The sequence below is a fragment of the Hipposideros armiger genome, unplaced genomic scaffold, assembly GCF_001890085.2.
Source record: "Hipposideros armiger isolate ML-2016 unplaced genomic scaffold, ASM189008v1 scaffold_12, whole genome shotgun sequence".
NCBI classification, from domain to species: Eukaryota; Metazoa; Chordata; class Mammalia; order Chiroptera; family Hipposideridae; genus Hipposideros; species Hipposideros armiger.
This window is the reverse complement of record NW_017731362.1, coordinates 2,466,001-2,482,026: the sequence shown is the minus strand read 5'-3', so window position 1 is coordinate 2,482,026 and position 16,026 is coordinate 2,466,001. Positions and strand designations below refer to the sequence as shown.

Sequence of the window (16,026 nt, the reverse complement as noted above, 5' to 3'; positions counted from 1 at the left end):
TGGAAACCATCATTCTACTTTCTGTTTCTATGAGTTTTATTACTTTCATGTAAGTGGAATCATGCAGTATTCATCCTTTTGTGACTTGCTTACTTTACTTGGGGCAGTGTCCTCAAAGTTCATTCATGTTGTAGCATAAAGGCAGGCTTGCCTTTTTTTTATGACTGAAGAATCTTCCACTGTATGTACATACCACATATTCTTTATCCATTCATCTGTCTATGAATAGTTATGTTATTTCTACATCTTGGCTACTGTGAGTAATGCTGCAATGAACATGTAAGTGCAAATATCTCTTCAAGATCCTGATGTTAATTCTGTCATTATATTATGCAGTATCTCCAGTGAAATCTGAGAAAGTATTCTGTAATCAAACACATTAGTAAGTTTTTATATTGGAAACTATTAATTCACACTAAGTAGGCTAAAAATGTCTATAATTGGACACATATCATTTTAGGTCAGCTATTGCTGCCAAAATGAGTTCAAGTCAGGTCAGGTTTTGCCATCAAGTAGGTTTTGGAAAAATACTTTCAGTTTTCAGGGCTCATTTGTATTTTGGAGTTGCAATAAACATTTGAGGATCTTTAGAGCCATTGGATATTTTACTTCCCCCTATGCTTTTTGAAGGTTCACTGTTGTGCTGCATGGCTCTGAAATGAGAAGATAATATTTAACAGTAGTGAGGAAACAGAAAGCCATTTTAATGCCAGATGTTTGAGGCTAAAATATCATATGGGTGCTAAAAATGCTTAGAGAAAATATTTTTGAATTTTAAAAGATTATTGTTGGAATGAGGTCTATAGTTCTTTATGTTGCTGTTGTTCTCCTACAGAAAAGAAAGGCTGTGGATTTCTCAGCCAACCTCCAGGTAGATCGGACATTTCAGTTCTTTGACCATCATCTCATGGAATCCATTAAGTCGGGTGATCCCAAAGTGCACGAATTCCTTAGGTTACTGGCTCTCTGCCACACTGTGATGCCCGAGGAAAATAGTGCGGGTAAGTGGAAAGTGTGTTTGAGTGGCGAACCTTGTTTTCTAAATCTGAACTGATATTTTTATTTAAGATCTTTGGAATTAGAAGGATGTTCTGATTAAAAATACAACATTGCATAAGGGGCTTACCTATCTCTAGCTTTTCTTTGTATATTTTTATATACTGAACGTTTTCCACTTAGCTCACATTTTGCCTGTTTGGAACTCTCTGGCGCTTTGTGGGCTTGTATGTCTATTTCCTTCACCAGGTTAGGAAAGTTTTCCATCATTATTCCTTCAAATAGGTTTTTCAATTCCTTGCTTTCTCTCTTCTCCTTCTGGTACCCCTATGATGTGAATGTTGGTACACTTAATGTTCTTCCAGAGGCCCCTGAAACTATCCTTTTTTTTCTTTTTGCTGTTCTGATTGGGTGTCTTCTGCTACCTTAACTTCTAAATCACTGATTCAATCCTCTGCTTCATCTACTCTACTGTGGATTCCCTCTAATGTATTCTTCATTTCGCTTATTATATTCTTTATTTCTGACTGGTTCTTTTTTGTTTTCTATCTCCATTTTTATGTTTTCTATCTCTTTGTTGAAGTTCTCCCTTAGATCATTGAGCATCCTTATTACCAGTGTTTTAAACTCTGCATCTGATAGATTGCTTTTCTCCATTTTGTTTAGTTCTTTTTCTGTAGCTTTGTTCTCTTCTTTTATTTGGGATATGTTTCTTTGTTTCCCCATTTTGGCTGTCTCCCTGTGTTTGTTCCCATGTATTAGATAGAGCTGCTATGTCTTCTGAACTTAATGGTGTGGCCTTATGTAGTAGGTGTCCTGTGGGGTCCCATGACATAGTCTCCCTGATCACCTGAGCAGGGTGCTCCAGGTGTGATTTCTGTAAATACTTAAGAATGGAAATTACCACATCATTGTGTAGGTATGTTTAATGTAAGTATCATTTAAAATTTTTTCATAATGTGATAAAATTAATACAATAAAACACACAGATCTTAAATGTATGGTTTGGTGAGTTTTGACAATTATATACACCTACTTAACCACCATCCCAATCAAAGTATAAACCTTTTCTATCACTCCAGAAAGATTACTCATGTTCCCTTCCAATCCACACCACCAACTCCTGCCCAACCAACCACTGCTCTGATTTTTATCATCAAAGAGTTTTGCCAGTTCTTATAATTCATATAAATGGAATTTTACAATATGTATTCTTTAGTGTCTGTTTTTTTCACTCAATGAAATATTTTTGTCATTCATCCATATTGTTGTATTAATCAATAATAGTTCATTCTTCTTTTTAATAGTTCATTCTTTTTTATTGCTAAGTAATATTCCATTGTTTGAATATAACACATTTTTTTTCATTCTAATCCTCTGTTCGTGCACATTTGGGTTGTTTCCAGCTTAAGTTATTATGAATAAAGCTGCCATAAACATTTTTATGTCTTTTAAAAATATTTAACAAATTTGTTTTTAGTAAATACTTAAGAATGGAAATTATCAGATCATAGTATAGGTATGTTTAATTTTGTAACAAACTGCCCAACAATTTCCAAAAATGATTATATCATTTTGCATTCCTACCATCAATGTGTGAGAGTTCCAGTACCTTTTCACTCTTACCAACATTTAGTATAACCACTCTTAAATTTTACCCATTTTAGTGAGTATTGATTAATATCTCCTCTGTCATATAAAGGTATTTTGAAGTGCAGAGAGATAAATGTATGTATCCTTTCAATTATTTCTGTCTCTTTCTTTGAGATATCAAATTCTAAGTGAAGGATTACATCACTAAGTAAGGGAAAATTACATTTGCTCTTCTTTTAAAGCTTTGTTTATAGGCTAGATAGCTTAAATCCATGTGTGTTAAAGTACCTTGAAAAATATAAACTTTTCTTATATAAATGTTAGTGATGCAAAAGGACAGAACCCAGATCTAACAAACTTAAAACTATAATGATTGTGTAATTTATAGTTGCCGGTGTTGCTTTTATTTTAAGTGTGTGCTATTTGTTTCATGGAGAAGTCATTTGGAGGGCCGGCCGAGTGGCTCAGTTGGTTAAGAGCTCGCTCAAGAGTTTGAGCTCTGAGCAACAGTGGTTTGATTCCTGGCCCGAGCTGAGCAGCTGCTGAGCTACCAACTGGTGGCAGGATGGCTCAGCTTAAAAAAAAAAAGAAAAGTCGTTTGGAGAAGTTGATATTCTCATTCCCTTTGCCAGGATGAAATTTTAGAAACAGAAAAGTAGAAAGTAGAAGTGCTTCAGAAGGATTCTTTTTCTTATTTTAGACAATGTTAATTAAAAAGATTAAAAATTTAGGATTTTTTTCCTTATCACCTTAATATATCAATCCTTTAAGATTTGTTGAGGCTTGCTTTATGGCCTGGTATGTATTCATTTTCTATAAATGTTTCATGTGTGTTTGAGATGAGTATGCATTCTATAGTTATTGGGTACTGGTTTCTAAATATATTCATTAGATAATATTTGTTGATTGTATTGTTCAATCTTCTATCTCTCAGTGAATTATTTTGACTATTTGATTTCTCAATTTATATATATATATATATAGTTATATATATATATATAAATTATATGTATATAATTGTGCATTAGTCTACCAATCATATATATAAATTATATGTATATAATTTATATATGTGTGTATATATATATATATATATATATATATATATATATATATATATATATATAAATTATATGTATATAATTGTGCATTAGTCTACCAATCATATATATAAATTATATGTATATAATTTATATATGTGTGTGTATATATATATATATATATATATAAAATTGTGCATTAGTCTATCTCTATTTGTAGTTTTGTCAATGTTTGCTTTATATGTTTTAAGGTCATGTTATTAGTTAGATATTAGTTTAGACTTACATGCTTTTTAAATTAAAACTTCTATTAATATATATTAATTCTCACTATCTCTAGTAATATTTTTATCTTAAAGTTTTTTGTTTTATTTTTAAAGATTTTACTGGGGAATTGGGGGGGGAGGGGAACAGTGTTGAAGAATCGGGGAAGGGGACAGACAGGTAGACCAATTGCCGTTTTTGTTCTTCAGTCTAGTTGTGGAGGATGTCGCTTCACTGGCCCATGTTGGTATGATCATTGTGCTCTTCCAGGGTGAGGCAATCGTTGCTGGTCATTGGTCGGCCGCTCACAGCGGCTTCCAGTAGCTCACACTGGCTGCTGGCCACTCATGCTGGGCAGCCATTCACATAGCTCACGGCAGCCCACTGCAGCCCCACTGCAGCCTACGCTGTCACCGGCGACTCACAGCAGCCCAGCTCCAGGTCGAGCTGTTCATCATCTTAGCTGTAGAGGGTGAGCATCGCTGGCCCTCAATATAGGATCCGAACCGCAGCCCTGCTGCTCAGAGCTGGCGCTCCCAAGTGAGCTCTTAACCAGCTGAGCTACTCGGCCAGCCCAAAAGTTTGTTTTGTTTGATATTAATGTAGTTATAGATGTTTTCCTTTTGTTAATATTTGCATTGTTTAGCTTTTCCCATTCTTTCCCACCAATCTGTCTTTTTCTTTATGTTTTAGACATATCTCTTGCAAGTGTCAATATTTTGTTTTTTTTTTCAGACTAATATTAATTTAATATGAAGCAATATCTCTGCCATTTAAAATAATAACTAGTTTGGCAAAACTAAAGGTTAAATGGAACATTTAGTCCATTTACCTTTATTGATATGTTTAGATTTTAAGTATTTAATTTATATTTGCCCCATCTTTTGTCTCTTAATCTCTTCTTTTATTGTCTTCTTATAGATTTAGCCCATTTTTACTTCTGCTGCTTTGGAAATAACATATCCTAATTTGTATTCTTTTAGTAATTAGCCTAGAATGTTTAGCAAAATTAACTTATCAAAGCCTAAGCCTTCTTTTGAACAAAGCAAGACCTTAAAATCCTTCAATACTAATTGACGTTGCCTGACTCATGTAGTACTCCTCTTATGTATTTAGGGTTGTCAGAAAAGTCATGACGTATTTTTTTCTATGTTTTTCATTGCATAAATGCGTCATGACTTTTCTGACAACCCTACTTTTCTAATACCACACGATGTTATTTTTATCACATTTATAGTCAATGTTTACTTAGATTTATCTATACACTTACTAATTTCTATGCTCTTCAATGCTTGTCCCATCTCTGATCTCCTGTTGACCTAAAGTGCATTCTTTAGAATTTCCTTTAGGGAGAGCCTACTGGGTAGTAGACACTCAAAAACTTTCTTTGAACACAACTTTATTTCACCCTTTTTCTTGAATTATGTTTTGCTGTGTTTAGTAAGGTGTCAATTTTCTCTCAGCACATTGAAGATACTCCACTATGTTCCGGCTGCTATTTCTATTACTGTATAGTTAGCTGTCAGCCTAATTGTAGCTTGAAAGTAATCAGCCTTTTCTCCCTGGCTACTTTTAAGATTTCTTCTTTTTTTCTGTTCTTAGTATAGGTGTGGAATTCAAAAATATATATATAGCTTGGGATGTGTTCTGAATCTTGAATCTATAGACTGTGATGTTTTATCACTCTGGAGTTTCCTCAGCCATGTAGTTCTTCAAGTATTGCCTTTAATTCATTTTTCCTCTCGTATCTTCATTGTTAGATATTTTCACTCTATTCTCTATGTCTTTGAACAAGTCTCTAATTTTTCCATTTCTTTGTCTCCTTGGGATATGTTTTCAAATTTTCTTAATTTTTTTTCCAGTATACTAATTCTTTCTCTAGTTTTATCTAATTTGCAGTTTTTGATTTGTAATTTCTACAAGGTCTATAATTCTTTTTCAAATCTGCTTACTTTCATGCCTCTCTCTTATATCTTATCACCTATGAAATATTTGTATGTGCTATTTCTGATAATTCCAGTATTCATAGTTGTTGCAGATCTTATTCTCTCGTTCTTTCTATTAGTTTCCATTGTGTCTTGTTTACTGTGATTTTAATGATTTTTTCACTGTGAAATGACCAGTTTACTTGGAACTTTATTTATAAAAATTCTTTGGGTGCTGTAGTGAAGGCTGATTCTTCCAGAAAGGATATGCATTTGCTTCAGTTAGTGTTCTAATACAGGAACATATTAAACTGAATTTTCGGTTTGATTTTTTTCAGTTCACCCAATATTGTGAACTTAGGATGCAAATGTACATGACAGCCAGTCTGGGCATACATTTTTAGCAAAGATTTCTTTTTTCCTCACCTATACATAGGTGGTTTTCCTTACAGGTACTCTTAAGGGAGGCACTGATTTCCAATTTATCCTCAGACTAAAAGAGTAGCCTTTTGTGGGGGGGCAGTTTTAAGACGTGGTCTTTCATCAGACTTCTTATCCTGTGCTATGTCTTCTCTTACCCAACTCCTGATTCTCCTCATTCAGAAAATGTCCTCAAGGCAAAAGCTGCCTATAATCTTTTCTTTATTCCACCTGTATTCATTTTCTCAATCTTTGACCCAAACAATTCTTGCTTTCTTGCCGGTTCATGGATGTATTCAAAATATTAAAATGTTACACAGACTGTAGTTGCTTGTATCAGGGGACGTTGGTCCTGACACCTAGTTCAACATCGTGCCAGAAGTGAAAGTTATTATATCATTTCATATTCAGATCAAGTAATTACTTTTTTCCTTTTTTGATTTTCAAAAATTAATTTATACCATTGTATCAAATGAAACCATACAATACAAATATTTATAAAGGCAAAGTTAATAATTTTTTCCTTGAACTCTTCTAATCCCACCCCCACAGGGGTGACCAGTGGTAACATTTGGTGTGCATCATTTCACTCTTTCCACTTGCTCGTGTGTGTGTGTGTGTGTGTGTGTGTGTGTTTGAATATACGAATATGCAGACATGTAGGTGACTTATTTGTTTTTAATGAAAAGGAGTCATAATATATACATTAATATGCAACGTATTTTCTTTATATAATTTATCTTGGATAACACTATAAATCAGTGAATATGGATCTAGCTTTGCCTACGCTTTATAATTTATTTTTACATTTAAAGATAATATACTAATTTTATATGGAAGGGCTTACTTTATACATGCTATTTTTTAAAGTGTATTTTTATGGTTTATTTTTCTTATTTCATCCTTTTTCTTTACTTCCCCCTCTTACTGCCTCCCCCCTGTGCCCCAAACACACACACACATACGCAATATCAGGTGCCAAGGATTAACATCCTGGTTTGAGTCCTTACATTTCAGGAGATTTCTTATATACCTTCTCATAAAAAGGCCTTTAGTGGCAGACCGAAGTGGAATTTGAAGTATCTTCCCCATCACTCTTTACTGTGTCATCTTGCAAAAATCATAACCTCTTCAGTCATAGGTTCACCAGTATAAAATGAAAATAATAATTTTAATAATCCCTATCTCAAAGATTTGCCATGAGGATTATGTGAGCTAATATATATTAAGTGTTTTAGTTTGTGAAACTTTCATGGCACATCTTTAGTCACTGAAAATATACTTTCTTGGTTCTTGTTTGACCTACTTGTTTTTTTTTTTCCTTTTAGGAGAGCTGATTTACCAAGTTCAGTCGCCTGATGAAGGGGCTCTAGTGACTGCTGCAAGAAATTTTGGGTTCATTTTTAAGTCCCGGACTCCAGAGACAATAACAATAGAAGAATTGGGAACATTGGTTACTTATCAATTGCTTGCCTTTTTGGATTTTAACAATATCAGAAAAAGGATGTCTGTTATAGGTATGGTTGGTAGCTGAGATTATTTTTGATCTTTGATAGTGCTATGGTTATGTTGATGCTTCTCAAGGATAACTTCACTCTTGGTATGTGCTGAGAGTTGTGATATTTTTGTAACTTTATGAACTGTCATCCTCAGCTTAGCCTCAACATTGTAGTAATAAGTGTAACAAACATTTAACAAGTACATATTATGTGTCCAGCACTGTTCTAAATGTTCTACATGAATTTACTGATTTAATTGTTACAGCAACCCTATTAGGTAAGTACTACATACTCATGACCATTTTAAAGATAATGAAACTGAGACACAAGAGGTTGAGTAACTTTCCCAAGGTCACATAGCTTGAAGTAGAATAGCTGGGATTCAAATCTAGGAAGTCTGACTGCAAAGCCCATGCACTTTATCACTACACAGCACTTGGCACGTGCTAGGAGTTGTCGTCAACACTGTTTTGTGACCATCATCACCAGCCTCCTCATTATCATTCATTTACTCTGTTTACCTGCATTGCCGGAGACGAACACCTAATACTGTATGTAGCACCACAACAAACGCATGCTTTTTAAACTCTGTGCTAACCCTCAGTGCTGCCTCAATACCCCTCTCATTCTTACTTTGCTCCTGTTTCCAGTCCTTATAACAGATGTTCTAATCCTTTGCCCTTTCCTCAAGTCCTCAACCCTGCCATGACCTCGTTCCTCTTGGAAGCTAAAGTCATCTCCTATTTCTCTCTCTCTCAAAAAAAAAAAAAAAAGAGGCCTTTCAGGGATGTGCATCATCAATTTACACTTTTCATCATCCTGCTTCTTCATCCCCAAGCTGTAACTTGACTCATTCTCTTTCGTGCCTCAGAGAAAAATTGCCCTTTTTCCTTTTCAAGCTAAAGGTTCTACCTGGTCCCATTGCTTTTCCCGCCTTGCTAGCTCCCTTCTCACTCGCTTGTGTCTTTGATTTCTCCTTTATCCCTGGTTTCTTCCTTCAGCCCACCACTCTATTATTATCCTGTTTCCGTCAAGGCATTGTTCATGTTCTGACCTCCACTGATTTTATGATTCTATTTTTCTTCTTCCCATCACAGCTTAATTTCTCAAGGTCCGTTTTTGCTCCTCACTTTTATTTCTCTTTTCATCCTATGAGGGTGAGGCTTCTGCTTCTACTACTTAAGAAGAATGCATCCTCAGAAGTTTCCAGTCACCTTATGACTTTCCCATGCAGTGGCTTTATTTGTCTGTCTGTCCATCCATCCATCCATCCATCCATCCATCCATCCATCCATCCATCCATCTACCTACTTACCTACCTACCTACCTATCTTTTATCATTTAGTTATATTGAGACTGTTGACCTTCTCTTAACACTCCTCTTTTGGCCCCTGTGACCTCATTGGATCCTGGTTCCCTCTTGTCCTGTCTTTTTTTCTCAAGCTCCCTTGCTGACTACTCTCCATCCCACTTTCAGTGTTGGTATCCTTTTCTTTTCTCACTTCCTGTGCTCCTCTTGGATAATCTTGCCCACTCAGATGATGGTAGCGATTGCCTATATGTGTGCCCTTCCTGTATAGTTCTTCAGCTTCAATCTGTAAAGTCCACAAAAGAGGCATATTTTCATCCTTCTCCTGGATTCTGCCACTGGATTGTACTATGGTTACCTCAAATTTTATATGTTCAATGTGAGATTTTCTTTCACAGCTACTGTTCTTTCTGTAGCCCTTATTAAAATTGTTAACAATCACTTTTTACTATATGTCTGTTTGTGAACTGAACACTTTACAATTAATTATTTTATTAAATTCTTGCAAAACTATGTTACCCTGTTTAGGATATGAGGAAAATAAAGCTCAAAGATTTTTAAATAACCTGCCAAAGATTGTCACATAGCTGATACATGACTTGTCACACAGCTGGTAAGATGCACAGCAAATATTTGAACTCAGGTTTCTTTTTCTCCAAGGTCTGGCCTCTTAACCTCTATAGTAGCTCACTAGCTCTTGACACCTCCATCTCCTTTATGCCTCTAACCTAGTGGTTCTCATACTTTAGCTCCCATCAGAACCACCAGGAGGGCTTGTTAAAACACAGGATGCTGGGCCTCAGTCCCAAAGTTTCTGGTTCAGTATGTCTGGGGCCGGGCCTAAAAATTTATATGTCCAATAGCTCTCAGGTGATACTGATGCTGGTGCTGAGAGTCAGGGAACCACAGTTTGGGACCACTTTCCTGGACTAATAGACCATCAATTACTACTCATTATGTTACCCAGAGCTGTTTGGAAGTTTTCTTAAACCTGTCTCCTTCTCTGCTACTCTCTTCACTTAGGCCTCAGCATCTCTTGCCTTATCTATGTAATCCTCAGTTGTCATCCTGTTTCTAAGTCTTCCTTCCTCAGGCATCAGAGTAATCTTGCTAAAAATAACCTCAAAACCCCTTTGATTGTAAAAACCTCTTTTCTTTTCTCTTATCCCAGTAACCACTGCTTTAGTTAAGGTTCTCATCATTGTTTGCTTGTATGATTGCAATATCTTTAAAACTCTTCCCCTTAAAGTAATCCTCTATGCTGACACCAGGGTATTCTCTCTAAAACATTGGGTAGATTTTGATACCACCTACGTAAAAATATTTGGTGGCTCTGTAGAATTTAATGCATAAAGACCCTAGCGTGACATTCAAAATAATTTGCAATCTGATCTCAATCTACGTTTCTTTTACTTCCCCAAACTTTGTGCTCCAGCCTTACTAGATTTCGCCATTCCCAGCATGCATTGTGCACTTGCACACCCTTTGCATGTGCTGTTTCCTTCTAGCTGGAATTCTCCTTTACCCCACTTTTTTTCTTAGGAAACTCTTACTCACCTGGTAATGTCCACTTCAACTGTCATCTGTTCTCTCAGTTTTTTTCCTGCTCTCAAATAACTGCATTCTCCTTTGTTTCCGAGAGCCTCTTGTTCATAATACGAGTGTGATACCAGTCTTGGGATACTCAAGACTTTCCTACTTGTTAGAGTGTGTGCTGCCTGAAGGCAGGTGCTATGTCTTAGTCTTCATAAACTGCCCAGGAACAAGCACAGAGCTTGGCACACAATAGGTTTTCTATAAGTGTTTGTTAAATAAAGTGTAATCCAATACTTTGTAACTTATGAATATCCTGATCATCATATTAAATCAAATTTTTTTATTGTTGAAAACATGTGTGTACATGTAATTGTAGGGATTTTGGTCTTTAACTACTGGAAACTAGCCCCAGGAGATTACTCTCAGCAGGTAAAAACTAAACATCATTGAAGATGTTAATTTTTATTTTTTTGACAATAAGCTATAGGCAGTCATCATCAATGTTGCTGATGAGCACATACGCTGCTCTAAGTGTTGATCTAATATTGTATCAGCAGGAGCTATCTTCTCTTTACAGCTTTAGGGGAGGTGTTATTGATGTTGGGTTGGTCCAGAATTGGCTCTGAGGGTGTTGACAAAAACCTAAGATTGCTACACAAGGAAACTTTTGGCTTTTCCCCAGCATCAGTCACCATTACAGGCTGTGGAGAGATCACAGTCTAACCACAAACATCAGATGTTTGCTTTAATAGATCCCATATGAAGAAAGGTGATGCTTCACCACAAAATGCTTGGAGGCTTGTGGGCTTTATTTTGGTTCTGTTTGGTTTTTAGTCTGGATCAATTTGAAAGAGTGACTGCATGAGGGTAGAAAAGTCTCTGTTTTGATAACAAGGCAAAAAACAATGCTAGTCTCATGAGTGTCACATGGCTTGGTCTGTGGGGACAACATCCTGATGTAAAGTCTCAGACATTTCTTTTTCCTCCTCTGCCTCCTCTTCCTCCTCCATCTCCTCCTCTTTTTTCTTCTTCTTTTCCCCCCAACCCCCACCCTCCTGCCCTTTTTGGCTATCACTCATTGAATCATAAATGGATAGTTTCAATACTGGTAGTGCTTTCATTCTGGAGCAAGACCCTGATTTAATTCAGAAGTATTTAAATAAAAATAGATTTCCATAAAGAACTATGTCAGAGGGTATAGAATCTACTATATTGATAAACATATAAATATCAATGCATAGTTTTGAAGGACCAATTGTACTAATTACATAAGTAAAAAGATAAAACTGAAAGACAGTTAATTTTTATTTATTATTGTTTTTTAAAGATTTTTATTGGGGAATTGGGGGGATGGGAACAGTGCTGGGGAGTTGGGGGAAGGGGAACAGACAAGTTGCTGTCCTTTTGTTCTTCAGTCTAGTTGTGGAGGATGTTGCTTCACTGGCCCAAGTTGGCACCATCATTGCGCTCTTCCCGGGCGAGGCAGATCAGTCGCTGGCTTCTGGACGGCCGCTCACTGCGGCTGCTGGCTGCTCACGCTGGCTGCTGGCTACACACGGTAGCCCATGGCAACCCACTGCCACAGGGGCTGTAGCCTACTCTGTCACCGGCGACTCATGGCAGCCCAGCTCCAGGTTGAGCTGTTGTTCAGCATCTTAGCTGTAGAGGGCAGTGTCACTGTCCCTCATATGTGGGATCCAAACTGGGGCCCTCTGGCGTCCCAAGCCAGTTCTTAACCATTGCACCACTCGGCCGGCCCGAAAGACAGTTATTAATAGAGGCAAGTGGCAGGTAATCATAAAAGAAGAATTAATTACAATAGCTCCTTCAAAAGCTCTTATAAGATCTTTAGATAAGGATTACTCAACTTTAAACTTTTTAGATTATCAAAGTACAAATCACACTGCCATATGGAATACTTCTCTGTGTGAATGTATGAACTGCCACCCAACTGAGATATGGCAAAGTAGAATTTTTCATCGTCTTTCACAGTGTCGCTATTATATCCACTATTACCGAATAAACCTGGAAACCATTTCTGACCTTTTTCTTTCTTTTATGTTGCAAAGGCATAGCTGCTGCTTTCAATGAATTTTGCATAATTATGATTCAGCTCAGTTAAATAAGTGCTGAATAAGCGCCTATCATGTCCAGGGACTTAAAATGAAAGGAGAATGTGGAATTGAAAAATGTTCTGTGTGGATGCATCAGGGAGAAGAGGGTGAAGCAGGGTAGGAAATAGGCAGGAAAAGGGCAAATCTTGATGATGCATCATAAGTTAGCAGGAGTTAACTTAACTCCTGCTAAGTTAAGGAGTCTGAACCCAATCTAAGATTTGAGGGAAGCTATTGCAGGATTCTAAGCAGTGGTGTGAAGATGATTCTGGTGGATTAAAGAAGAGTCTGGAAGGAAGCAGGACTGGAATGAATAAAATCATTTAGGCTGTTGCAATAATCTAGGCAAGAGAGTAGGTGGCAGAGAGAAATTCATGACTTCTATTGGATGTATGGATGGTGAAGGGGGAGGAGCTTTGAATGTTGACCTGATATCTGATTTAGGAGACTAAGGGAATGGTGAAGCTTTTTACTGAAACTGGGGACATAGGAAGAGTAGCTAGTTATTAGGGGAAGATGATGTGTAAAGGGACTAATGCTGGGTTAAGAGAAAGCATCAGAGAAGGAAAATCTTTATTGAATCAGAAAATTGTAAACTGAAAAGGACCTTAGCAGTTAGATTAAAAAAAATAAAACCCAAACTATCTTCTTTTCACATGTAGAAACTGATACAAAGAGATGGTAAGGGATGTACACAAATCACAGTCAGTTTGTGATTTCCTTAGACCAATGATTCTCAATGTGTGGCCTAGGGAACCCTAGGAAACCTTGAGAGTTTTTCAGAGGATCCACAAGGACAAAAATATTGTCGTAATAATACTATTGTCTTCATTTTTTTCTCATGAGTATACTGTGGAGTTTTACCAAAGCCACATAGCATGTGATATCACAACAGATTGGATGCAGAAGCAGATATGAAAATCCAACTGAATTCTATTAATCCAGACATTAAAGAGACCTGTAATCATTTAACTACCACTTCCCAAACTAAATTTTTTGTCCTGGAAAATACAGTTATTTTTCATAGAAATGTTATTTATGTTAATATATAATAAGGTTGTTGTTATTCTAATTATTATTATTGTGGTATTATAATTAGTGCCATAAGACTATTGGTATAATAAAATTTCTCAGGTTTAATTTCTAATTTGGTAAATGTTGATAGATATAACCCACATTAGAAAAATCTTTTATATCCTTATATAAGAATATAAAGGGATTCTGAGACCACAAAATTTGAGAACTGATGTCTTAGCCTGGACTAAAAAAAACAGTCATAGAGAAGTCATACTGGCAAATTAGGATATACATACTTTGTTTCTATAGCTCTGGTGATGGAAGGGAGAAAATATGGGGGAAATTATTACATTGGACTGTTTTAAAAGAAAAGGAAGATAAAACATTTTCTAGGATTAAATGTTTTCCTCCCACTTAAACAATTAGATAAATTGCGTATTTTTTTTCTCTCCTTTTCTACAATATGGGCAATTGGAGCCCAGTACAAGACAAATTACGTGAGTTCTGGCAACTAGGAAAGCTGACCAAGGGTCTTAGAAGAAATGATGAACCCTAGACAAGTCTCAATACAAAAAAGCTTCCAGGTTGCATTAGATGTTTTCAAGCCAGGATAAAACTAGAGTAGATTAAGTGCTGACTAAGGGCCATTAAAGGTTAGAGGGGAAAGTAATTTATTATACTATGGTGTTTATATTCTTTAAATCAAGCTCTAAAATTTGTATCCTATTAAATTCATGGTAGTCAATATTTATGCTCCTCTGTTTTGAGGCATTCCAATTTTAGAGAAAAGGTATAATTGAGTGGAAAGCATGTAATAATCTATGACTTGATTAAGCTTCTGAGGGTCAGTGCTCAGACCATTGATGTTGTGATCCTGGTATCTTAAGTTGTTGGCTGTTCCTGGAAAGAAATACACTGCCATGTCCTTCCTTCCTTCCTCCATTCATTCAAGAAATAATTAAGTGCCTACTATGTGCCAAGCTGTAAAACCAAGCCCAGAAAGGTAGTGCAGGTATTCTGTGGTACAAGGAAAGATTTGCATGACAGAAATATGTGGAACAGCCAAGGGAAGGCTTGAGGATTGGAGATGAGGGGAGCCTAGTCAAGGCTGTCATTCTCAGGTTAAAAACACAGCCCTACCAATACAGGCTTCTGGTGGGAAGAAAGTAGAAACTAGTTTTGAAAATTCCCCATGAGGCATGTTTACAACCAGAATTCTGACTCAAGAATGAACTGCCAAGAATGAAAGGGTTTTTCCAAGGAGTGAAGGGGGTTAAAAAAAAAAAAAAGTAAGATTTGAGAACTAAGGCACATACCATGGCTTTGAGCAGCTAGAATTCCATATGGAGATCACTTGGCATAACACTGATAGTTGATTCCTACAGTAGGTCTTGAATTTCACACCAGGAGACTGTAAACGAAGGTCTCAGTTCTGCTCAATACAGGCTTAATTTAAATGTATCAAGCCTTCAGAAATATTGAGCAAGTAAAATAGGAAGGTCATATGCATTAGAGTAAAAACACTTGTTTGTGAGTTTGGGAAATCAAAGGATTCCAGTAGATGAAATATTTCTAAGTTAATAAAAAAGGAATAAAGCCAAATGACTTAGGTGGTGAGTGACCTTCTAACCAAAGGCACTGAATACTTTACTACTGGCTAAAACATTATGCCCATTTCCACATTGCCTGGCTGGAGGCCTGCGACAGCCTAGTTTTCACAGATTTTATTGATTATAATCTTTCCAATTTTTTTCTTTTCAGTTAGAAACCCGGAAGGACAGATAAAGCTTTATTCCAAAGGAGCAGACACTATTTTGTTTGAAAAACTTCATCCAGCCAATGAAGACCTTCTGACTTTGACGTCTGACCATATCAGTGTAAGTGCCTTTGTCTTACGGTTAGCAAAACGGCCCTTCGGCCACTTTCTATGGTTAGGTCTTATTTTAAAAATATCAGCTAAGTGATCTGACTTCTCAAATAAAGAGCATGTGGAGAGTGGTTCCACAGGAAACTGTGCCAGTGAATGTCTGGAAACTGGCACATGGGCCCACCCCCTGCCCTGCTGAGTCTGGTTGGTCTCACCACAGGTGGATTAACACACAGCAGCTGAGAAGTAGCCACTGAGTGTAGGTTCCTGAACTCCAGCCAGGAGAAGGCTCAGGACACTTGGGAAAACGTTCTCTAACTCCCCTGCTGTTTGGGGCTGCTCCCTATCAGAGACTGGACTGGTTCAGGGAAGAGGGGCAGGAGAATTGCTTTTACCTGGATTCCATTGGTGTTCGGCACTAACAGAATCTCTTACGATCACCCAAT

At 36.7% G+C, this 16,026-nt stretch overlaps 1 protein-coding gene across 1 annotated transcript in view; it reads left to right on the top strand.

The window, feature by feature from the left end:
* The window catches only part of ATP8B4 (ATPase phospholipid transporting 8B4 (putative)), a 207,140-nt gene that overhangs the window by 140,177 nt on the left and 50,937 nt on the right, over positions 1-16,026 (top strand). The window contains exons 11-13 of the mRNA XM_019664027.1: positions 836-1,001; positions 7,567-7,755; positions 15,475-15,590. Of these exons, the coding sequence (XP_019519572.1) occupies positions 836-1,001; positions 7,567-7,755; positions 15,475-15,590 (471 nt within the window). The remainder of the gene's footprint in view (positions 1-835; positions 1,002-7,566; positions 7,756-15,474; positions 15,591-16,026) is intronic.